The sequence below is a fragment of the Danio aesculapii genome, chromosome 6 (assembly GCF_903798145.1).
Source record: "Danio aesculapii chromosome 6, fDanAes4.1, whole genome shotgun sequence".
In the NCBI taxonomy this organism is placed as follows: Eukaryota; Metazoa; Chordata; class Actinopteri; order Cypriniformes; family Danionidae; genus Danio; species Danio aesculapii.
Genome location: NC_079440.1, coordinates 57,011,961 through 57,037,587, shown reverse-complemented (window position 1 = coordinate 57,037,587; position 25,627 = coordinate 57,011,961). Strand labels below are relative to the sequence as shown.

Genomic DNA, 25,627 nt, shown 5'->3' with positions numbered 1-25,627 from the left:
GATTTTTTTCAAGACACTTCTATACAGCTTAAAGTGACATTTAAAGGCTTAACTAGGTTAATTAGGTTAACTAGGCAGGTTAGGGTGATTAGGCAAGTTACTGTATAATGATGGTTTATTCTGTAGACTATCGAAAAAATATATAGCTTAAAGGGGCTAATAATTATGACCTTAAAATGGCTTTTAAAAAATTAAGAACTGCTTTCATTCAAGCCGAAATAAAACAAATAAGACTTTCTCCAGAAGAAAAAATATTATCAGACATACTGTGAAAATTTCCTTGCTCTGTTACACATAATTCTGGAAATATTAAAAGGGGGCTGATAATTCTGACTTCAACTGTACATTAAAAAAAATCTAAATATTAAAAACTTTCAAGGACTTAAGATTCTGGTGACCATTAGATATATTATCATTATGTTACGAAAAGAGTCCATTACAGGTTAATAAAGAACGAGGGCTTACTTTTGGTCTTTTTTGTCTTTTTGTCCTTGTCTTTGTCTCCTCCAGTCTGGAACATGGAGGCTGTGTTTGAGCTGCTCTTCTTCTTGGTCTTGCTGGTTTTGGTTTCAGGTTCGCTCTCTTCTTCACTCTCAGATTTGGCCGCTGTGTCAAGCCACATTATCAAATGCATATATTATTCTGAATCACGAAACAGACATGTATAGAAAAACGTTCTCAAACTTTACCTTTCTTTTTACTCTTGGTTTCAGGTTTTTCTCCATTTATCTGAAACATGGAGGCGGGTTCCTTCTTCTTGGTTTTAGATTTTCCTTTACTGTCTGCATCCTCTTTGGCATCTTCATGATTACATACAGTAAACAAACAATAAATCAATTTGATGAGTCAATACTGTTGAACCAGGGGCCTAGATTTAGGGTGCACGGAGGGAATGCGTCCCCACCAATATCCACCGACCACTGAAATGTCCCCACCAAAAATTTAATCCACTTAAAAAAATTGAGCTGTCAATGTTAACTTGGACACGCAGAAAGGGTTAAATGACTTTCTCTCCTCGAGTCCTCCCGCCCCAAAACACATATGGACATTTTGATTGGCTGTGCCTTTCCCTGCTGTCATGTGAGGGGGTGTGGCTGCGTTTAGATGCAGTGGATTGTTTTTTTTCCCGTGCAGGAATAAGGTGTGTTGGGTGACGCACAAGCAAGGATGGCGACAGCAAAAAAAAGTGGACATAAGGTTTTTTTCAACGAAAAGTCTAAGTAACATAAACGCAAGTTCGCTACTGAATGAGTCCATCATGATAATGCCAGTAATGCTCGTGTTTTTCCCCCCCGCTTTAACGCAGTCTGTTGTTATACAGGCAGATTTAGTCTGAATAACAATGCCCTGAAAACTAACTACAGTATAAACGGCTAAATGTAAAAGTATATGATCCCTGCCAGTTCTCTAATCTCTCAGAGTAGCATGTGCAATTTCGGTTGAAACAGTTTGTCAGAAAAAATAAAGCTTGTGTATAGGCACAATACTGATATATGATACATGTTGCGTTTGCATAATGGCTATAATAAACGGAAGTCTTTATTAAACTCTCTTCATCAGTTAATAAACATTTGTTTCACATTACACTATCAGGCCTGTAGCCAGCTTATTGAAAGGGTGCTTATTTTTTTCTGAAAAACTGAACCTTGTTTGCAGTTATTCACCCGATTTTTCTATTTAATTATGAGGTATAAATATTGCATTTTAGTGACATTTTAAGAACCACTTTTTGCTGGATTAGCTTGTCGGATGGTTATCTCAACCACACTTTTTGATGTACCAAAAAATATTTCCAAACATTTTGTCAAATTGCTTAGCATACAATTTTAAGTTAAAGTTTAATTAGTTTATTTACAAATGTGCATTTAAACTGTAAGTTTTATATTACAGTTATATAAATAATGAAAATTTTGAATAAAAAATATGAAGACATACTCATTTTTAAAATACAAATTTATTCTCATCTATCATAACATTTTTATTTTTTTAGAAATCAGTTAAAACTTGTTTTAAATAAAAAACGGATGATGCCTATTGGCAAATAAAAAAACTGGCCAGCACATTCAACTTTTGGGCATTTGCAAAATAATAAAAAAAACAAAAAATATGAATAATCCAACTTTAGGTTTTTCAAACCACCCGAACCCTCCTTGGCTAAAGGTCTGACTATTTATTTAACTTAATAAATCATGTGAAGAGAGGATTAATTAATAATATATTTTAATAGCAGTTAAATAATTAATAGCAGCATATATATATATATATATATATATATATATATATATAATTATTATATATTTTCACCCGTCCCCAACAATGTCAAGTGCAAACCTACGCCCTTGTGTTCAACCAAAAATATAAATTCTGTCATCGTTTATTCACCCTTTACTTATTTCAAACCTTCTGTCTCCTTGTGTGAGTTTCTGTTTTCTGTTAAACAGAAAATAAGATATTTTGAAGAATGCTGGAAACCTGTAACCATTGATATCCATGGTAATTGTTTTTTTCTATGTAAATCAGTGGTTACAGGCTTTCAGCTTTCTTTAAAATATCTTCTTTTGTGTTCAACAGAAGAAAAAAATCATAAAGTTATGGAACCACTTGAGTAAATAGTGAGTAAATTTAGATTTTTGGGTGAACTGTCCCTTTAAGACCAGGGACCAGATTTATTAGTTAAAAATGTACTGAAGCGGGCACTGAGCGCACCTTTTGATTTGGACTTCTTGTCTTTTTCTTTCTCTTTTTCTTTAGCATCAGAGCTTTCTTTTGTGGGCTTTTTCTTCGTCTTCTTTTGAGGAGTTGTCTCTCCATCATCTTCATCATCATCATCGTCATCTGTAGAACCTGTATTAATAGAGACTTTTAATGTCAACAAACGATTCTTTTGATTTACTTTACTTTGAATATATTGTTATACAATATTTTTAGTGGATTTCTTTATCAAGTCATTGTCAAAATGTATGATGGTTATTCTTTTTGCTCTGAAAAAAATACAATTCAATAGGTCATTTTAATGAATATTGCTGTAAAATATCTGCTTGTTAAGTGTGACGTCATGAAGGCTTCAGGGTCCAATCGCTCTACCAAACTATGGGGAGACTCAATAAATAGTAATAATAAACGTTTCCAAAGCGATGCAATACTTATGAAAATCACGATCACAACATATATATCCATGCCTAATATCTAATGGCCAGAAAGGAATACATTTTTTTTAATTGCTAAAATACTGGTGTCTGTGATGCAGCAATTCCAGAGACTGTTGTGTACACCATGATTTTACATACAATTCACTTTAATGTGTGATAGGACTAAAAAGTGTCCAAAAACAAATACTTTCTCAATTAAAATAAGTAGCGGCTTGAACCCGGAAGCAGTATTTCATACGTCACGGCTAAACAAGTGGATTGCCTTGGCAACTGACTGAAATAAAATTATTTTAAGTCAAAGTAATCAAATAACTCAAATGGTAATCCATTTAAAATTAAACTGCAATAAATATTAAATACAGCTAATCGCAATTAATCGCATACAAAATAAAAGTGTGTACTGTTTCTATTTATTATATATATATTTATATATATATATAAATACAACATTAATGCAGATCAGTAACTCACCAGTAACTTATTTAATGCATGTTCCTGTGAGAAAACATTGTAAATAATTGAAAATCCGGCGACCGCAATAATCAAATCCTTGGGAACAACTGTGGTCGGAACTAAAGTTTACAGGTCTGTGTCACCATAAAGTTGACTTAATTTCAACTCTCCTCGACGCCCACACCCATGGAGACGCACCACGCTGCTCCTCACTGATCCTCGCCACCGGCTCTTATTGAAAATGAATGACTTCCGGCTACTTTGACGCTCTAGCTGCTTTCGGTGTGAACCAAGCGGCAACCTCCCGCTCTCCCTCGGGAAGCCAATACGGAAGTAACTGAAACTGCAATTCATCAAAATTCCGCTAGTCCTGGCTCCATAATAGAGCAAATTGCAATTGAGCCCACTGTTAGAATGGCCAACTTTACAGCAGACAAAAAGGTGTTTACAGCCTGGTACAAAGAACGATTTTGGTTCATATAGCTATTATTACCCTCCATGACAACTGTGAGGGGGGTGAATTTTTTTATAACTCATCCATTTCCTTTATATTAGGTTATATTAAGTTTGCATAATTAAGGGCGTGGCCACTTGAGTGACAGCTAGGTCTCGCTGGTCGCCGTCACTTCACCTCAGCTGAATCCAGCAGATTAGCCACTGATCTCAGCATATTCATCGTATTTTTGTTCTGTTTTATGTGGCTTTACACAGTCAGCTGCCTTTTGGGATTATTTCCTACAATTATCAGATGATATGGGATGCTGTGTGCATTTAATTGTGCTCACAAACCATTCATGTGGCCTCGTTTCCCATGTGAGTAAAGTTATATAGTTATACACCATCTCTATAAATGTATTTGTTTTATTTAAGATCATTTATCATTAATATTTTTCTTTAGACCTGTAAAGCACTCCAGAATGTGACAGATTGATTAGCTGTAGGCTCTAGATCAGTCATCTGAAGCGTTATCATACCGTGTTATGCTGGATTTCATCAATAGTCTTGCATTTACTAACACAGACTATATCTGAAGTGTTTGGAAGTAATTTGCGTTTTCCTCCTGTAGAAAAACATCATAAGAACAATGTTTAGTGGCTCAGTGTGTTACTACAGTGTTTTTGAAAGTCTAAACACTTATTGATATAGTTTATAGCCAAGCACATGTGGTCAGAACACAAACGAGTCGCAGGTAATAAACTATCAAGCGTTTCTCCCAAAGTAAAGTCTGTCTGCCAGGTCTAAGCAAAATGCCAGCAGGTGTCTGTAGCTCCGCTCACTCTCCGCCTCTTTGCCCCTGTTTGGTATCCCGCCGTGGGTGCGATGACGCAGAAACAAAATGGCGACGGTTGGCCGCGCCTACTTGTAGCTTCTTTTGCAGTGTTCAGAAACCTATGGGTGACGTCACGGATGCTCCGTCCATATATTTTACAGTCTATGGTGTGAACGTACAGTTAGAGCTGTGTTTCACAAATCCTTGGGAACAACTGTGGTCGGAACCAAAGTTTACAGGTCTGTGTTCTCTGAACTCTTCCCAAGCGGTGGACTTCTTCATTCTGATTGTTTGCCGCCGAACCACGTCATAGCTCATTACCATAAAGTTGACTTGATTTCAACTCTCCTCGACGCCCACACCGGTGGAGACGCGCCACGCTGCTCCTTGCCGCCGGCTCTTATTGAAAATGAATGACTTCCGGCTACTTTGACGCTCTAGCCGCTTTCGGTGTATGTACGGTTAGAGCTGTGTTTCACACTACATGGAAGGTCATTATTAAAAACCCATAAAAGGGGCTCTTTAAATTCAGCCTATTGTTTGCAATCACACCTTATAAACGTAAGCCCAATGAATCATCTTTTTCAGTGAGGAGGGTTTGTTTTCATGTGTGTATATCAGTCAGTCACTTACTCTTCTTCTTAGGGGCACTTTTGGCTTTCTTCTTGGTTTCCTTCTCCTTCTCCGTTGATTCCTTGTCCTTGTCTAGTTTCTTCTTCTTCGTCTTCTCTCCATCTGCAGGTCATTGAGAGTGTGTGAGTGAGCATGTAAACACTGCTCTAATAAGACAGATAATAAGATGACCTCTGCATTACTCTGAGTGGCAGGACTGCTCTCTGTCGACTGATCGCCGCTCTTCTTCATCTTCGTCTTCTTGGGTTTGGCTTCACTTCCATTGGTCTCTGCTGGAATCGACTCGGGTTTCTTCTTTTTGGGCTTCTGCTGTAATCTGATGTGTGGGGTCATAAAGTCTCATTATTGTAATATACATGTTACTATGATAGCTACGATAGAAATAAGCAGAGCTATAAAGTTAGATAACTCACCAGTGAGGATAAAAGGGAAAGCAATAAATAGAAAAGAACATCACTGTCAGTGTATTTAGGCCATTCAAAAGGATATAATTATGCATATTTTTGGTTTCAGACATGCATAACATATCTAAATGATCAGAGGCGGACTTAGAGATTTGGAGGCTCTAAGCAGTTCCAGGTTTGGGGCCGTAGCATTGAAACTCAAACCACTCTTTGCTATAGATATTTGTTTTCTTTCTACATTTTTATTTTTATTTATTCATTTGGCAAATAAACTGCATGTTAAAATATATATATTTAACCCTTTTAATGTAAAACTAAATACAATAAATTCACAAAACATTCACAAACTATCAGAATCAGAAAGAGCTTTATTGCCAGGTATGTTCACACATACGAGAAATTTGTTTTCGTGAAAGAGCTTCTACAGTGCAACGGGATAACAGAGACAAGACAAAAAACAGATAATAAATATATATATTTTTTAAAAATAGAAGTAGTGAATGCAAATATACAGATTGACAAGTGTATGTACATGTTTATTACTATATACAACGTTATATGTGCAGCTGTTATATGCAAATTGGCATGTAAAGTGTGTTGTTAAATAAGTGTATATGTGTATAAAAGTGTATAGCAAGTAGTGATGTTGGTTCCACAATTACTATCATCAAGTGTTCATGAGATGGATTGCCTGAGGGAAGAAACTGTTTCTGTGTCGGGCTGTTCTGGTGCGCAGTGCTCTGTAGCGTCGACCAGAAGGTAAAAGTTCAAAGAGGCAGTGTGCTGGGTGTGAGGGGTCCAGAGTGATTTTGGCAGCCCTTCTGCTTGCTCTGGATAAGTACAGTTCTTGGAGAGTAGGAAGGGTTGTACCAGTGTTGTACCAGTATATACAGTTAATTAGCCATACTTGTGATTTGTGTGATTAGATTTTAATATTTGCATGTGCAGTAAGGTAGGAACGTTTCACTTTTCATGGGGGCCTCGGTTTAGAAAATCTGTAATAATGTGAAAATTTTAATGGTTATTGACAAATTTTACAGCATAAGATTTAAAAATTATCAGAGCTGTGTGATTAATATAGGCTTCTTGGCATTGGTCGGGGCCCCCTAATTCCCCAGGGCCCTAAGCGGCTGCTTACCTTGCTTATTGGTTAAGTCCGCCCCTGTATATGATATAAAGGATGTTATACAGAATGCTGCTGCCAGGATTCTGAACAGAACCAGAAAATACAAGCACATCACACCTGTCCTCAGGTCTTTACACTGGCTCCCAGTTACATTCAGAATAGATTTTAAAGTATTATTACTGGTCTATAAATCACTAAATGGCCTAGGACCTCAATACATTACAGATATGCTCATTAAATACAACCCTAATTGATCACTCAGATCTTTAGGATCAACTAAATTAGAAATTCCAAGACTTCAGTCAAAGCAGGGAGAATCAGCTTTTAGCTACTAACAGCGCCCCCTGCTGCTGGAATCAGCTTCCAGAAATGATCAGATGTGCTCCAACATTAGGCACATTCAAATCAAGACTGAAAACACATCTGTTTAGCTGTGCCTTTACTGAATGAGCACTGTGCTACGTCCCACAGATCCCACTATTGTGTCTTTCTTTTCTTTTTCATTCTTTTATAACCTGTTTTAACACATTTATATATGTTTTAATCATTTTTATTACTTGTTTTTATTTTCTTATACTTGTCTCTTTTATTCCTGTATAAAATCATCACAATGCAAGTACACTCTTCCAAAGAACATCATATTTTATTCTTAAGAAAATTGCATTTAATTATAGTTATTTTAACTATTTAATAATTAGGCGCTGGAATCAGAATATGAAAACGCATATCCTAAATAAGTAATCATAAATGTTAACAAAAAAGGGCAGTAAAAAGGTAACAGAGGCTGTGATATCTGCTACCAGATCTATTTTCAGTTGTCAGACACCCACATGAAAACATACTATACTATAGTGTTTTTTTAACCACACTGACACTGATTGAGGTCATGTCCATGTGTTGTGCAATAAGTTGATATATTGATTACTGTGACAGGCCTACACATAATTAATGTAAATATCCGAATACATTATATAAATAAAGAGAGAGAGAATGAGAGAGTGTTTATGCTCGGCATATTTGAGTCACCTGCCGGAAATCTCTCATTTAAATGAATATTTTCTATAGGAAGCTTTACAATATTATATTTGTGCATATACCTGTACATTAGTTTAGTCAGTGTTGAAGCCAAATCTGGAGCTTATCTAACAAAATAACTTACAATAACGGTCCAAATTTATATGTTAGGGAAAAATATTAAATAAAATTTTCTAAAATAGCAAAAATAAAAAAGAAACAAAAAATATTTACAATTTTGTTTTGTTTTTTTTTGTTTTTTTTTTTTTGCAATATTTTGCATGAATTTAATTGTATCATCTTTCCATTTCTAAAGATGTTCTGTGACTAAAATACTATTTTAATAAACATATCTGTTAAATAAATCTGTTTTGTTCGAATACACCAATATATATTACTCATATTCACTGAGAAATGGATATAAATATTCATTTTCAAAATGTGATGTACTCATATATGCTGAGCACTGTATGTAATACAGTGTTAGCAATAGCTAACATTTCTTACTAGCTGTTTCACACCAGCTACCACATTTATGTACAAATATGTTAAATATCCTTACAAGTAGCATTAATAAGATATTCATGGTGGGTTTCACAGCATGTCTTATTACAATCACTGCAACTATTCACAGAATGTTTCTGCAAAGCTAGAAATGACCTCATCATAACACTCTAATCTAGACTTGTGACATTATCAACCAGTTTTATAATGACTGTAATTAATAAAAATATTCATTTACAAAATCAGGTGTACTCATATATGCTGAGTTCTGTACTGTATGTACAGAAGTCAGAATTATTCGCCCCCTTTGAATTTTTTTTTTTTTTCCTTTTTTAAATATTTCCCAATTGAGGTTTAGCAGAGCAGGGAAATTTTCACAGTATGTCTGATAATATTTTTTCTTCTGAAGAAAGTGTTATTTGTTATTTCGGCTAGAATAAAAGCAGTTTTAAATTTTTAAAAATCCATTTTAAGGTCATAATTATTAGCCCCTATAAGCTATATATTTTTTCGATAGTCTACAGAACAAACCATCATTATACAATAACTTGCCTAATTACCCTAACCTGCCTAGTTAACCTAATTAACCTAGTTAATCCTTTAAATGTCACTTTAAGCTGTATAGAAGTGTCTTGAAAAATATCTAGTCAAATAATATTTACTGTCATCATGACAAAGATTAAAATGAATCAGTTATTAGAAATGAGTTATTAAAACTATAATGATTAGAAATGTGTTGAAAAAATCTCTTAGTTAAACAGAAATTGGGGAAAAAATAAACAGGAGGCCTAATAATTCAGGTGGGCTAATAATTCTGACTTCAACTGTATGTGTAATATAGATAATATCATTTTTATGTTAGAATATTAATAAAACAAATATGTAATATACTATATATGCAGTATTTATTTTGAATGTATTTAGAAATTATGTATAAAAAGAATGGTTCATTCCGCTGTGGTGACCCCTGATAAATCAGGGACTAAGCCAAATGAAAAATGAATGAATGAATAAATATATTAAACGTTTTTTTCATCTATTATCTTAATTTTTATCTATTTATCTTTATTAATTTTCTTTCGGCTTAGTTCCTTTATTCATCAGAGGTCGCCACAGCGGAATGAACCGCCAACTTATCCAGCATATGTTTTACATAGCGAATGCCCTTCCAGCTGCAACCCAGTACTGGGAAACACCCTCACATTCACAAATACTCATACACTGCGGCCAGTTTAGTTTACTCGATTCACCTATAGCGCATGTGGGGGAAACTGGAGCACCCGGAGGAAACCCACGCCAACACGGGGAGAACATGCAAACATGCCAGGATTTGAACCAGTGAACTTTTTGCTGTGAGGCGACAGTGCTAACCACTAAGCCACCGTGCCAACCTATTTATCTTTATTACTATATATAAATGCATTTAAATAAAATAATTTAAAATATATATATAAGAATGTATATAATATAGATAAATTAGAATGTGTATAATGTAAATAGACTAGTATAAACATATATATTAAGTAATGTATTTACTAACATGAGCTAATAATAAACAATACCTAAACAGCATTTACTAATTACAGTTCAACATTTATAAATCCATAAATAAAATTCAAATTCATGCTTGTTATCATTAGTTTTTTTTTATTTATTTTATTTTTATTGGGTTTTTCTCAACATTAAAACAAGACATTTAAACATCTGAACATAACATTACGACAAAACAACTCCAGGATAACATACAAAACTTAAAAATAATAATAAAAATAAATAAATAAGTAAATAAAAATAATAATAATAACAATAAATAAATAAAAATAAAAATATCAAAAGTAATTCACTGTTTAACCTTGATGTTTTATTTAATTTCTATTCTGCTGTCAGGTCCACTTGGTTGCAAAAGTGTTGAAAGGGTTTCCAAATGCTATAAAAGTCTTTCAACTTCCCTTTGACACCGTATGTTAGTATTTTTAGAGCAAGATTACAGGACATTTCCTTGATCCATTGATTAGAAAAGGGCCTTTGAGTCTCTTTTCATTTTAATGCAATAACGCGCTTGGCCTGCAGCAAACTAAAATCTATTAGTTTGCACTTCTTTGTATGCACAACCAGAGTACTTGGGTACATACAGTACAAAATAAACACAGTTTGGGGTCGAGAGGAACATTTTCCTCTGTTAATTGACAAATTAAACAAAGAGTCTCCTTCTAGAATTTCTGCAACTCTTTACATTTCCACATACAGTGATAGAGTGTACCTCTTTCTTCTCTGTATTTTGTACACCAATCAGGATTAATTGAATTGAATTTGTTTAGCTTTACTGGAGCAATGTATGTTCTAAAAAGCCATTCATACTGCAGTAGTCTACATCTAGTGTTGATACTATGGGTTTGGGCAAATACACATGATTCTTTCCATTCTTCCTTTGAAATATTTTCCTGAAGATCATTTTCCCATGCAGATAGGTAAGATAGAAAATTTTCTTTTGACCCCTCAAGAAGTAAATTATAAAATGAGGATAGGTTACCCCTGCTGTTCAAGTGCTTTAAGGTGTGATTCTCAATGGTTGACAGTATTGTTATCATTAGTTGATGCACTGTGAACTAACAACTGTATTTTCATTAACTAACATGATCAAATACTGTAATAAATGTATTGTTCATTGTTTGTTCATGTTAGCAAACGCATTGTAAAGGGTTAACAATAAAATGTATTATTTGATCATCTGTTTTTGAAGCATAAGAAACCTCCAAACCTAGATCTACTGAACCAGTATCAATCATCTGCTGCATAATCACATTACACAACCTGTTCTGTTTTCCTCAGGTTGCTTCATTATTTTCTTTGAAGACAGTTTCTCACAAATATTAGTTAATTAACATCACCCACACACCTTTTAATGGTATATTTATGACTGCGAATGTTCATTTGTCATCATTTCAATAGTGAGATATAAAAACAACCCACCCAACCCAGAGTTGACATTTCTCTGTCCATCACTAATTAAAAATGCATCTAAAACATCTATTTATTAACATCTAATGATCAGCACTTGTTTCTGAGAGTGTTTGGCCATAGACAGTATCTTTAACCTAAGAGAACAACTATGAAAGTCTGTGTAATGTCCCCACTAAGATAGAAAAACAAACCTGCAAGTGTGTGTGTGTGTGTGTGTGTGTGTGTGTGTGTGTGCGTGTGTGTGTGTGTGTGAGTGTGTGTAAGTATGTGTGATCCACTTAAGACGCAGCCAGAATAAGGCTATTAATACCGTCGCCTCAGTCAATCCCTGTCATGAGGTGTGGAGGAAAACACGTCGCAATGAACCGTGTGTGTTTGTAGGTCATCTTAACATATCCAAAATCAACAATTTTGAAAATTATATGGTAACACTTTATGATAATGGTGTATTAGTTAATGTGTTTATTAACAAGAACCAACAATACATTAATTACAGTATTTATTCATCTGTGTTAATGTTAGTTAATGGAAATAAAGTTGTTCATTGCTTGTTCATGTTTATACAACAGTTCTGTCTGGTTCTTGAATCTGATTGGCTGATAGCCGTGCGATATTCTGCCAGTAATAGCCCTCGTACCGCCTCTTCACCTTTCACCTTTGTGTATTACTCCGCCCACATACAACAACAAGCAGAGGACACTATACAGTTTGAAAATATTGCTGCTGTTGGACAACATAATGTACTTTTGAGGCTTTTTTAGTCGAGAATGTAGTTGTTTAGATTGTAACTTTGCAGTTTATTTATAAGGATAGTGTCTATTTTAAATATTTATAATTTCTGAGAGGCTATTAGCCTGTCATTGAGCAGACCAAAGACAGTTGATGTTGTCTCTCCACAAAATGGCGACAGGACCGCATAATAAGCCCTAAGAGGATTAAAACAGGGTACTTTCTAACAACAGTTGATCAAATCATTTTTAAACTGGTAAGTGATATTCTATGTTGTAGTGTTGTTTTTATATCATATAATTGTAGTGTATTGAGTGTGAGATGGGACTCGCATATCAGGAATGTGTGTTGTGTTGGCAGAAACAAAGAAATGCCCGCATGTGTTTAACGTAGACTAACCGTGATCCGTACACTTTCCGCTCTCCCATGCACTCAACCGACCACTCCTCCCTCATTGAAAGCCAGATAAGCATGTTTGTGTGATCATTCTCTAGGTAAATACCTATCTAAATTTTGATTGATGTCATTTTGACCAGTAGTTTTTGAGAAAAGAGCGGAAAAGTACTGCCTTCGCATGTGTACGGAAGATGATGGGTATTAACCGTGTTCCGTACACGATTAAAATAATGTACCGTGGATAACAGTTTAAAGGTATAACCCTGTTATCATCTGCAAGATCACTATATTGCCTGCGCCCACTGGCCTAGATATAAATGTGTAACATTGTTGACCCATGTATAATATTGGAGGAACTGGTGTAATAAAGGTTTAAAATCTTTTAAAATCTTTTTTCTGTCTTATTTTTTTATTTTTTCCCGTAGCTTCTGTTTTGTCTTTATAATCACTGTTGCTTTCTGTATCGCTCTGTGTTGTTATAAGAAAATAAAAATATAATATTCAAAAAAAATAATAATAATGTACCATACAGGGCGCATAACTTCAATTCACTGGCAAAAATGGTCATTGTTTAAACTCTTATTAAAAACTTATGTCAGAATATACTATTATTGTGTTTAACTTGAAGTTAATTTCACAATTATTATACTCATGAAAGTTTGCAATGAAAGAACCTTACAATCATTTAAGTTTTAAGTCATGAATATTTTATCACAGCGTGACAATTTAAAATATTAAAACATTAAATTCATGCAAGTTAACGCTAACTAAACTGACCTTTTATGAATAGAAACATCATCAATGCACAAAGATGATGAGGAAATAACATTTGCAGCCTGTCTCTCAGGCTCTTTCTTGTGGAGAGTTGCGAAGGGGTTAGCATCACTCACAACTGATGTTTAAATATCCCCATTTCAAAGCATTTATTCAACAAAAGATCATCTTTTTAACAATTTGTGATAACATGATATTCATTAAAATAACACTGTAATACTGTGTTATGCATAAATGAAATCCAAATTCATATTTTTCTTGCTCTAAATGCCTCCCCTCTTAAGCAACACTCGCACCTTAAGCTTGCCCACTGTTTGAAGCACATTAGGTGGACGAAGCAAACTTACAGATTTTTTTTTGGAAACATTTGGTAGGAAAGTCTCTGTTGTGATCGGGAATGAAAGAGTGAGACACAAAGATTACACAGATATATAGCTTGTCTACGACCTGTAAGTGTTTATTCAGATTGGTGTTAAAAGGTAATCTGTAAGGAACATCGTTGTGTGTGGAATATGGTTAGTCTACGTTTTATCGCAAACAAAACAGAAATCTAATAGTGATTGCACTGCTTTTTTTCGGGGGTTAATTATTGTGATATCCCGATTGCAACAGAGAAATACTGTAGACTGTAATAGACTGTAATACTGTAAATAGATATCTCTGTAGACTGATAGCATTTCATGTTACATTCAGCCTTATCTTAAAACGTCAGCAAAATCACCTGTTTTGTCATCACTTTAGACATTATGCTAGAGAATCATTCAAACACTAGCTCTAAAGTGACGTTGGTGAATTAGTAACAGCTTCTGCTGCTCTGACGTCAGCTACAGATGTGAATGAATGACGGAAGATAGTATTTCCTAACACAAAAGGGTTTTTAGACTCTCATGTTTGATTTTCTTTTTTATTTACACGGTTGTGCCGTCGAACTGTTGTATAAACGCAATATAACACGAGTAGCAGTGCAATATGGCTGTATATTAGCACTGGTGGGACACCAACGCACGCCTCCCACCAGTGCTGATATACAGCCATATCGCACTGCTACTCGTGTGATATAGCTCATTTACCTCACGGTGCATTAATTAATGTGAACAAGCACGAATTAGCATTTTAATAACACATTAGTAAATGTTTAACTACGATTAATAAATGCTGTACAAGGATTGTTCATTATTAGTTCATATTAGTAAATACATTAACATTAATTAATAATGAAAAGTTGATGTAAAGTGTGACTAATTACCTTTCAAGCACTAAAGCTGCGGTCACACTGGACTTTTCTCCCCAGAGACTAATTAATATACACGAGAATGCGTCAGACCGGAAACGCAAGTTCGTGTGACAAGTTTTGCAGTTCACTGCGTTGCAAAATCGCATCACTTGACCGTTTGAGACCAATCGAAGATCAAAACATGAGCTTTCTGGACAGAAATGTAAATATGGACCAATCGCTCGCTTTTTTAAATGTCTAATCATCTTATTTAATCCCACCCCTTTTTGCAGCACCGTACGACAGAATTTCGCAAGCTCAAACTCTAGTATGACTGCAGCTTAAACCGGTTATTAAATATCCATAATTATACATATATCAGCATATGAATTTGCAATAGCTAACATTTCTTACTAGCTGTTTCACACCAGCTACCACAATTATGTACAATTATGCTAAATATCATCACAAGTAACATTAATAAGATATATTTATGGCTGGAAGTGTTTGTTTTACAACGTGTCTGTATTACAATCTCAGCAATTATACACTGAATGTTCCTGCAAAGCTAGAAATGACCTCATCATAGCTCACTAATGGACACATGACATCATCCATCAGTATTGTGAGTATAATCAGTGTAATGACTGTAATTGTGTTTCTTAATTAGTAATGTCAAATAGATTCACTGAAATCTATTCTTGCTTAGCTAACCCTAACCTAAATTAATACGCCAAACAATCTCCAGTGTCTTAGTAGGCTAATCATTGTTTTGATCGACGGGTATGCTAGTCAGAAATAACAACGAGTGATGTGGAATCAATTAATAAAGCCAAACTCACCTTTTCGGCGGACATGTCTGTATCTTGAGGCTGTATCCAGTAAATGTGAAGGTGTTGCCGCTCGGGTGGTGTTGTGAAAGTGTGCAGCTTTACTCAATGAACCTCCATCAGCAGAAAGTGCTAAGCGGATTTGACCTGCACTCACCGCCATCTGTTCAGTTCAGATCCGACACTGCTAACAGATCATCTGCTCATTAACCACAGCTTCTCATTAATAATGGAAGAATACACACTCAAACAATTACTATTGTTGCTTGTTCAAACTACCTATTTAAAATTTGCTGAAAAAACACAATTATTAAATTAAATATATTAAAATAAACACTTTTTTGGGACGGGGCTGCACAGTGGCGCAGTGGGTAGCACGATCACCTCACAGCAAGAAGTTCGCTGGTTCGAGCCTTGGCTGGGTCAGCTGGCATTTCTGTGTGGAGTTTTATTGTGTTCCCTGTGTTCGCGTGGGTTTCCTTCGGGTGCTCCGGTTTCCCCCACAAGTCCAAAAAACATGTGGTATAGGTGAATTGGGTAAGCTAAATTGTCCGTAGTGTACGGGTGTTTCCCAGTGATGAGTAGCAGCTGAAAGGGCATCTGCTGCGTAAAACATATGCTGGATAAGTTGGCGGTTTATTCCACTGTGGCGGATTAATAAAGGGACTAAACCGAAAAGAAAATGAATGAATGAATACATTTTTTGGGACAACTTAAATGTTTTATGTTGAATCCACTTAAATTGATAAAAAATTATTAAGTTAACTTAATCAATTTGTGTTGGGATAACATGAAGGAATTGTGTGGAACCCAGCAGTTTTTACAGTGCAAGGTATTCGTCAACTTGTTCAAACTGCTTGTTTAAAATGAGCTGAAACAACACAATTGTTAATCTTTTTGGGGGAGAAAACTTAATTGTTTCATGTTCAATCCACTTAAATTTGTGAAAAGAAATTACGTTAACTTTATCGATTTGTGTTGGCTAGTTCATTTAATTTCATTACATTTATTCATTTACACAGGACATTTAAAACAGAGCATTGACCAAAGTGCTGTCCACTACTAAACTATCAAAAATTAATATATAAATAAATCTAACAATAAATCAATCAATCAAAATTCAAACATAAACACAATATCAGGACATACAAGAAAGAAGAGGGTAAATCAATGGCTCAGCATATGCGAACTCAAAAGTGTGAGTACTTGATTTCAATGAAGAAAATTGAACATTGATTAGGGCTGGGCGATTAATTGTAAAGTAATCGACATTCAGAACCTATAATCGATCATATTCATATTTTTCCAGGACAATTTTTTCAATTACTTTACAGCATGTGGAGTCATGTGACACCGTTCTGCTACTGATTTTTTCTTTTGCGTCTACTTTGCAGCCACGTCTGATCTCTGATCAAGCAGGATGATGGACCCATTCCTGAGCCTTACTTTGCACTACATTTAGAAGAAATACTGCTTATTTTCTACTTTTAATATGAAAAAACATTGAAAATAATTAATTTTGTTTCCAAAAGTGCAAGTTATTTATTTTAACATTATTTTATTAGAAGTGACTGTTGGCTTTCAGTCAATGTGTGTTTTAATTTCAGTTGTTCAATGTTGATGTTCAATAAATAGTCATAGACAGTACATAGTGTGTGTTTCCTTCAATTATTATAAAATCAAATAATGCACCCTTCATTCAAAAATCTCTCACTTGTAATATGTGAGCATATTTACTTTACAAAACCTGTCAGTGAACTATAAGGGCAAAAACTTTAAATAAATCAATAAAATAATTGTTCATTAATCATCATGTTCAATTGTTGAATTTTTCACAATTGTTGTTAATTGAGATTTTGATTTTAGGCCAAATCTCCCAGCCCTAACATTAATCCATATAAAACCAGGGTGTCCGCAGGGTCTTAAAAGGTATTAAAAGTTGATAAATCAATTATGAGAAAATTAAGGCCCTTAAAAGTTATTTAAAAGTCTTAAATCGCGTATTTTTTTATATATATAATTATTTTTAGGGGTTTTCACCTTTATTGTAAAAGACAGTAGAGAGTATTGACAGGAAAGCATGGGTAGCTGAGAGAGAGGAAGGATCGGCATAGGACCGCGAGGCAGGACTCGAACTCGAGTCGCCGTGAACACCGGAGTGCATGTGTCAACGCACTAACCACTACACCACTAGCGCCGACTTAACTGCGTTAAATTTACATTTTGTTCAAAGTGTCTAACTCCAAAAAAAGCATAAATATATCTATTTTCCTCTTAATATTAACAACGGCGTGCTCGATCCATGCGATTGGTTTGGGCCAGGGCGTGTCCGGCCAAGCTCCTGCGTCCGAGTGATGGGACGTAATTTGCGACAAACACTGGAAGGTAATGTGATGCTCTGCACATGTAGTGAAACCATAGAGCAAAACAGACGGCAAAATAAGAATGTTTGCATACTGCTGGTTAGAGAAAGACAAGTTTAAACAGTGTCAGAAGCCTGTTGCTGAAAACAACCGCATAATTTATTCTTTCAAGCTTTGTTTCCTCTGAGCTTATCTGAGTTCTGCTGCACGGTTGTGCTCCATTGATTTAACTACAACTGTTTATTAAGTTCAAGGTTATTAAGTTAAAGTGGTGACGAGGTCTTAAAATATTTTGAGAAGGTCTTTAAAAAGTCTTAAAAAGGTATCGAAATTATCTTTAGGATTTGCATATACCCTGAAAACCCTAAATTAGGCCTATAGGTTGGGTCAAACACAAAGTTGGGTCAAACACAAACCAAGTGTTGGGTTTTAACAGACATTCTGAGTGTAGCAACATGTTTAAAAACAGAAATTGTGAATTGTAATCCTCACTGTAATGTCTTTAACTCTTGCTGCCTTACATTTTTTAGTTGAATCAAATGAACTTTTTTTGTCATCTCAACTTACATCAATGAACCAGATAAAAAACTATGTATAACTTAAAATAAGTTTAAAGCAACATATAAGTATTTGTTGTCTTGACGTTTTGTCCTAAATTATTTAACAGTGTCGCACAAAACCAGTAAAACAAAACAACATTTCCATTATAAAGCTGAATACAGAAGCTTTTCAGTGCTGTGTGGTTTATTGGGATATAGGAATCGCTCAATTGCTAAATAAATTTAATTTTAATGTATCATTTGCATGCGTACGCACTCTGATTTTCTTTTATTTCACATGATTAATGTTCATAATTTGATTACAGTGAGACTATACTGTTTATTTAACATTTTATTTTAATAATTTCTTTTTGATGAAAGTCAAATCAAGTAATTACTGAATCATTTAATACAGGAGTGTCACTTGTAAATAGACATTACTAAACTATACTTATTTTCACGTGATTCACTGGGATATTTTTGTATTCATACAAGACAGCAATTACTAAAAATGTTGCATACACTGAAAAAAGTGTTGCATGCAAAACTGTTGCAAACAATTTATTTGTGTTGAATTTAAACAAATTAAATTGAGCAATATTCAACTTAATTTGTTTAATTTGTTTAAATTCAGCCCAAATAAATTGTTTACAACCACTTAAAGTAAAAAATTGAGTAAATCCAATGAATCATCTATGAATAATTTTTTTCAGTGTAGATGGAAACTAAATTTATTAGCTAATTTATTGAAATTATTGATAATTGTATAGATTTTATTCTCTGTGTTATTATATTATTAATTATAACTGCCTAGAAAATAAATTTAAAAATATATTTTTTAGTTTGATTTAATTTTTTGGTACTTTTTTCATGCAATTTAACTCCTATTTTTAGTTTTATTCTTTATCATCTGGCCATCAAAATCATCCGAAATCATAATCATCCAGATCAGTATGTAGTGATGTAGACCTGCAGCTGAACACCATGCATGATAAACATGTTAAATATGTCAGTAATCTCATTAATAATTCATGTCACTCTAATAAACACGGGGATTTCTCACAATTGCACATGATCCACAATAATGGTTTAAACCTGAATTTACAACTCACCTGTCAGGTTTAAATTTAGGTGAATGACTCACGTTTTGAACACTCGCCCTACTGACACGTTCAACAAACATTTACAGTTGCTTCACTACTGTACACCTGTTCATCACAAACGCTTTACTACATTCCTTCAAATTCTACGTGAAACAGCTTGAAAAAGCATGAATGATTCATCGTCACAGTATTATCACAGCGTAAAAAAATGTTGCTGCCTTAAATATTTAAGTTGAATCAAATTAACTTTAAGTCTTTTCAACACATACAGTATCACTTATACGGACTTAAAACATCACATTTAAATTAGCATAACTTAAAAAATAAGACTTTAATACATACTGTTTAAAAAGCTTGAGTTATAAATGTTATAAATGAGTTATAAACTCCATGTGTTCCCTTTATTTATAAAAAAATTTAAATTATATATATATATATATATATATATATATATATATATATATATATATATATATATATATATATATAGTTGGTCAGAATTATTAGCCCCCCTTTGGATTTTATTTTCTTTTTAAATATTTCCCAAATGATGTTTAACAGAGAAAGGAAATTTTCACAGTATGTCTGATAATATTTTTTCTTCTGGAGAAAGTCTTGTTTTAATTTTTTTATGAATCGTTTTAAGGACAAAATTATCAGCCCCTTTAAGCTATATATTTTTTTCTATAGTCTACAGAACAAACCATCGTTTTACAGTAACTTTCCCAACTACCCTAACCTGCCTGGTTAACCTAATTAACCTAGTTAAGTCTTTAAATGTCACTTTAAGCTGTATAGAAGTGTCTTGAATATCTAGTCAAATATTATTTACTGTCATCATGGCAAAGATAAAATAAATAAGTTATTAGAAATGAGTTATTAAAACTATTATTTTTAGAAATGTGTTAGAAAAATCTTCTCACCACTAAACAAAAATTGGGGAAAAAATGAACAGTATATGTATATTTATACATACATACATAAATATACATATATACATAAATATACATATATACATATTTATGTATATGTATGTATATATGTATATATATATATATATATATATATATATATATATATATATATATAGATATATATATATATATATATATATATATATATATATATATATATATATATATATATATATATATATATATATATATATATATAGATATAGATATATATATATATATATGGAATAAAATCACTGTCATAAATATTTTGTGCGTAAAGAAAATTCACGCATCTGTAATTATTAAAACGTAAAGGGAAACGGAACGTACTTGTAATTTTACGAGGGTACAATTCCAAAATCTGAGATTAGAACAGACACAGATCCGGCATTTTCTTTGTCTGTTTGTATATGACTGATAAATTTACGATGGGTGTACTTTACGACACGAAATACAATTTCACCATGGACACAACGACCTGATGACAAGTACGAATTAGGCAGCCTCACTTCACTGTCAAAATAATAATAAACAAGCGAGAGCCATCGATCCCAACAGTGCACTTGCTGGGCACTCGAACTCCCACACACCATAAGATTGTTATTCTCTCTTTGAGAAATGTCCGTCATGAGCTGTAATAAAGGTTGAGACTTAATGAGGTCCATTTTCGCTGTGTTTCTTGGACATTTTACAGAATCAAAATTAAGAACGGGTCGAGGATAGTGAGCATAATGAAAGTTAACGTTACAGGCAGCGAGCGCAGAATTTCTCAGTGAATCATTTAACGGTGGCTCAAAAAATGATTAACGTAACACACCTCTGGTAAGCACACAGCCCTCAAATATTTAACTTCCTATTTGCTGATATTTTCATTACATAATAGATCAATGGATGATTTGGCTTTAAAATGACATCTGTTGATTAAGTCACCTTTTTTATAGTTAAACAGTGTTAAGGCATTCACTGAGAGACTCTGCGCTCGCTGCCTGTAACGTTAACTTTCATTATGCTCACTATCCTCTGCCTGTTCTTAATTTTGATTCTGTAAAATGTCCAAGAAACACAGCGAAAATGGACCTCATTAAGTCTCCACCTTTATTACAGCTCATGACGGACATTTCTCAAAGAGAGAATAACACAAAATAACATGCGGTGAAATTGTATTTCGTGTCGTAAAGTACACTCATCGTAAATTTATCAGTCATATACAAACAGACAAAGAAAATGCCGGATCTGTGTCTGTTCTAATCTCAGATTTTGGAATTGTACCCTCGTAAAATTATGAGTACGCTTCGTTTCCCTTTACGTTTTAATAATTACAGATGCGTGAATTTTATTTACGCACGAAATATTTATGACAGTAATTTTATTCCATATATATGTATATATACAAATATATAATATATATGTTGTCATGATGTTTGGAATGTAACACTGTAAAAAGTGATTAGCTGAAAAAGTAAGTAAACCCATTGCCTTCAAATGATTAGGTAAATGAACTATGTGGGCTATGAATTGGGTAAACTAAATTGGCCATATACACTGTAAGCCCCGCTGTTGTCATATTAAAGGTATTAAGTGAATATAACTTGACATTACTTAAAATACCAAGTTTTGGCATCAAAACCTAAACAGGTGTGTTTAACTTACTCAATATGCAGCAAAAAACTTTTAATTAATATTTTAAGTTCTCTGAACTTAACATTTTAATTTCTTTAAATGATTCACCATGTCTCTGTTTAAAATGATCGCTTGTGCTTGAAATTCTGCCTTGACAACCGCGCTGACTGGTTGTTATATGACACAAGGTGGTCATTTTGCTTGTGATGCTGAATTGCTGAAACCCAGAAGGACAGAGGCACTACCTGAACCCATCTGACGAAAGAGAAACGTTAAATTAGTAAGTAGATATTTAAATGCTTATATACAAGTTTCTTAATTGATATACACACAGGGGCGTCAAGGTGGCTCAGTGGTTAGCACTGTCGCCTCAGAGCAAGAAGCTCACTGGTTTGAGCCTCGGCTGCGCCAGTTGGCACTTCTTTGTGAAGTTTGCATGTTCTCCCTGTGTTGGTGTGGGTTTCCTCTGGGTGCTCCAGTTTCCCCCTCAAGTACAAAGACATGCGCTATAGGTGAATTGGTTAAGCTAAATTGTCCGTAGTGTATGTCCTGGTCCTCCAGGTTGGGGGTCAAGCGTTGGGCTCACATTTACGTTTATGACCCACCTTGTAAAAATTAGATGTACCTACGTGGTGTGGCTAAATATCACCTTCGATATAAATGGCCCTGGGGGTAAGTAAAAAATAGAAAAGCTGAAAAATTTGGGAGTTTAGTCTATTAGCCATTTTAAGTTATCTGTAATTAAACATTTAAGTTCATTCAATGAAGAGACCACATTTGGTCAACTCAATTAATTGAGCTGTCGATTTCCCATTATTTAAACGAACTGATGGAATCACTTTCCTCAAAACATTTGAGTAGTCTCAACTTATTAGGGTTTACAGTGTATAGTGTGTGAAAGTGGGAGTGTATGGGTGGTTCCCAGTAATGGGTTGCGGCTGGAAGGGCATCCGCTGTGTAAAACATATGCTGGAATAGTTGTCGGTTCATTCCGCTGTGGTGACCCCTGATAAATAAAGGACTAAGCCGAAGGAAAATGAATGAATGAATGAGCTATTTGCATAATTATGAAAATTAAGTTAAGTGAACACTTCTAAGTTACAACAGAAAAACAAATTGAGTAAAGTAAACTTTTTAAAGTAATCGCTTTTTGCAGTGCACCCTTATTTTTACAGTGCATCACATTAGTAAGTTCTCTCAATAGAGATGAAGACTGTATAGTGAACTTGTGACAGCACTTGCTCAGGTCTCAGTGGGAGTCGTGAATGCCACCTGGAGCTGAACCAATAACTGCAGGATGTGGAGCTTAGCGCCGAGTAAAGTGTAGAGCTTTCTTTCCTCCGTTATTGGTTTAGCTCTACTTGGCCTGCAGCAAAAACAGGTCATGACTGCTGATGACTGATTAGTCATTGAGAAAAGACGGAAAGCTCATGCAACAGTGCGAGTATATCCAGTGTTGGGGGTCATGCACAAGTAACACAAGTTATGTCATAATCAGGTCAGTATATCTAGTCAAATTTGTGCAATGCGTCAACAATGAGTTCTGTAATCAGATTACTTTTTTTCCAAGTAAATAAATTGGGATAAAGCATTAAATGTACATAAAATGCATTTCAAATTTGACTTTTGATTTAAAAGGACCTTACATTTGTCAAAAAGAAAAGCTTTTATGTATTTTATCATGGGATAAAATGAACGCAAAACTAATATTTTTAAAATGTTACATAAAAAGTACTGTGCTTCAATTGAAATGTCAACATGTTTAGTTACTTTTTAAAACACAAACACAAGAAGGTCGCTGGTTCGAGCCCCGGCTGGGTCATTTCTGTGTGGAGTTTGCATGTTCTCCCCGTGTTCGTGTGGGTTTCCGCCGGGTGCTCTGGTTTCCCTGACAGTCCATGCGCTTTAAGTGAATTGAATAAGCGAAATTGTCCGTAGTGTATGTGTGTGAATGTGAGAGTGTATGGGTGTTTCCTGGTACTGGGTTGCAGCTGGAAGGGCATACGCTGCGTAAAACATATGCTGGATAAGTTGGCGGTTCATTCCACTGTGGAAACCCCTGATTAATAAAGGGACTAAGCTGAAAAGAAAATGAATGAATGTAATGAACATATGGTTGCAATTGTTTTTATTATTTACTATAGGTGCTAAAATAGTACAACTAGAGTAATATAAACAAATAGCTCAATACTGTACTAAGTTTTCTTCAACTATTATAGTAAAGAGTATATTATACCAAAGAGGGGTAAATAATACAGTATAATGCACTTTACCACAATGTGCTTCATATATAACACTTTAGTATATCTATAATATATATAGTATTTATCTATAGTAAATAATTAGTAGTTTTTTTTTTCACAGGATTGCATTTGCCTATTTTACATGCATTCATTCATTTTCTTTTCGGCTTAGTCCCTTTATTATTCAGAAGTCGCCACAGTGGAATGAACTGCCAACTTATCAAGCATATGTTTTATGCAACGGATGCCCTTCCAGCATGCCCAACACTGGGACACACCTATACACAACGGCCAATTTAGTTTACCCAATTCACCATTAGCGAATGTCTTTGACTGTGGGGGAAACCGGAGCACCCGGAGGAAACCCACACCAACATGGGGACAACATACAAACTCCACATTGAAATGCCAACTTACCCAGCTGAGGCTTGAACCAGCAAGCTACTTGCTGTGAGGTGACAGCGCTACCCACTCCGCCACCACCTTTTTTACATGCAATATATTCTCTTTTTTTGTAAGAGACTCTCAAATTAACTAACAAAAATCACCGGATACATTTTATTAGGTTAGCGCTATAAAATGTCATGTTGTTATAAGTAATTGAAATAATACTAGAACTTACTTAACGAACTTCTATGTTAAGCTGCTTTGACACAATCTACATTGTAAAAAGCGCTATATAAGCTAACAAACCTAAATAATAGCTTTATATTCTCTTTATGTCATAGTGCTGTGTTAATATCTACCATCGAGTAATGTGATATTGTTATAACTGTCATATTGCACCACCTATAGGCAAGTACACAGACATGGAGTGTAAATTCATTTCAAATACTCTAAAATTGGATTCAGCACGAAATAACACTTATTTTAACTGTCTAATATGCAAACATATACAATTACACATATATGTATAATATTTAATTACATAAAAAAACTGCTCTAATTAATTGTATTTATTCAGATAAATATATATTCCTTTCTGGACATAAAGTTAAAAAATATATGCATTAAATAAATTAGTGGACTGTATATAAAACAAGACTACCATAGTATATTTTTTAAGGAAATACCATTTAAATTGAATATAATTACTTCAAAATGTGTTTAAATTACGTTATATTAGATATACATGTTTAAATAAATGTTTATGTTTATTGAAAATGTGGTTTCAATTAAGTTAAATGTTATTTGCCATTTTTGTAAAGTAAATCTCGTTTAAACGTTTATTTATTCAGTATATTGAGATGTGGACGCAAGTTTCAACCAGTGGAAAGATGGCGCTGTTTCCTTCATTCTGTTCAGAGTACATGACGTCTCTGAGGTGGAGTTCAAGCTCTTAAAGAG

General features: G+C 34.2%; 1 protein-coding gene across 1 annotated transcript in view; it reads right to left on the bottom strand.

Annotated features, from left to right (window-relative positions):
* LOC130231266 (tubby-related protein 1-like) overlaps positions 1 to 25,627 on the bottom strand; it is a 55,694-nt gene that overhangs the window by 11,806 nt on the left and 18,261 nt on the right. Inside the window, exons 4-8 of the mRNA XM_056460755.1 lie at positions 5,688 to 5,821; positions 5,506 to 5,607; positions 2,707 to 2,835; positions 690 to 800; positions 466 to 606 (exon numbers count right to left, since the gene is read on the bottom strand). Of these exons, the coding sequence (XP_056316730.1) occupies positions 466 to 606; positions 690 to 800; positions 2,707 to 2,835; positions 5,506 to 5,607; positions 5,688 to 5,821 (617 nt within the window). The remainder of the gene's footprint in view (positions 1 to 465; positions 607 to 689; positions 801 to 2,706; positions 2,836 to 5,505; positions 5,608 to 5,687; positions 5,822 to 25,627) is intronic.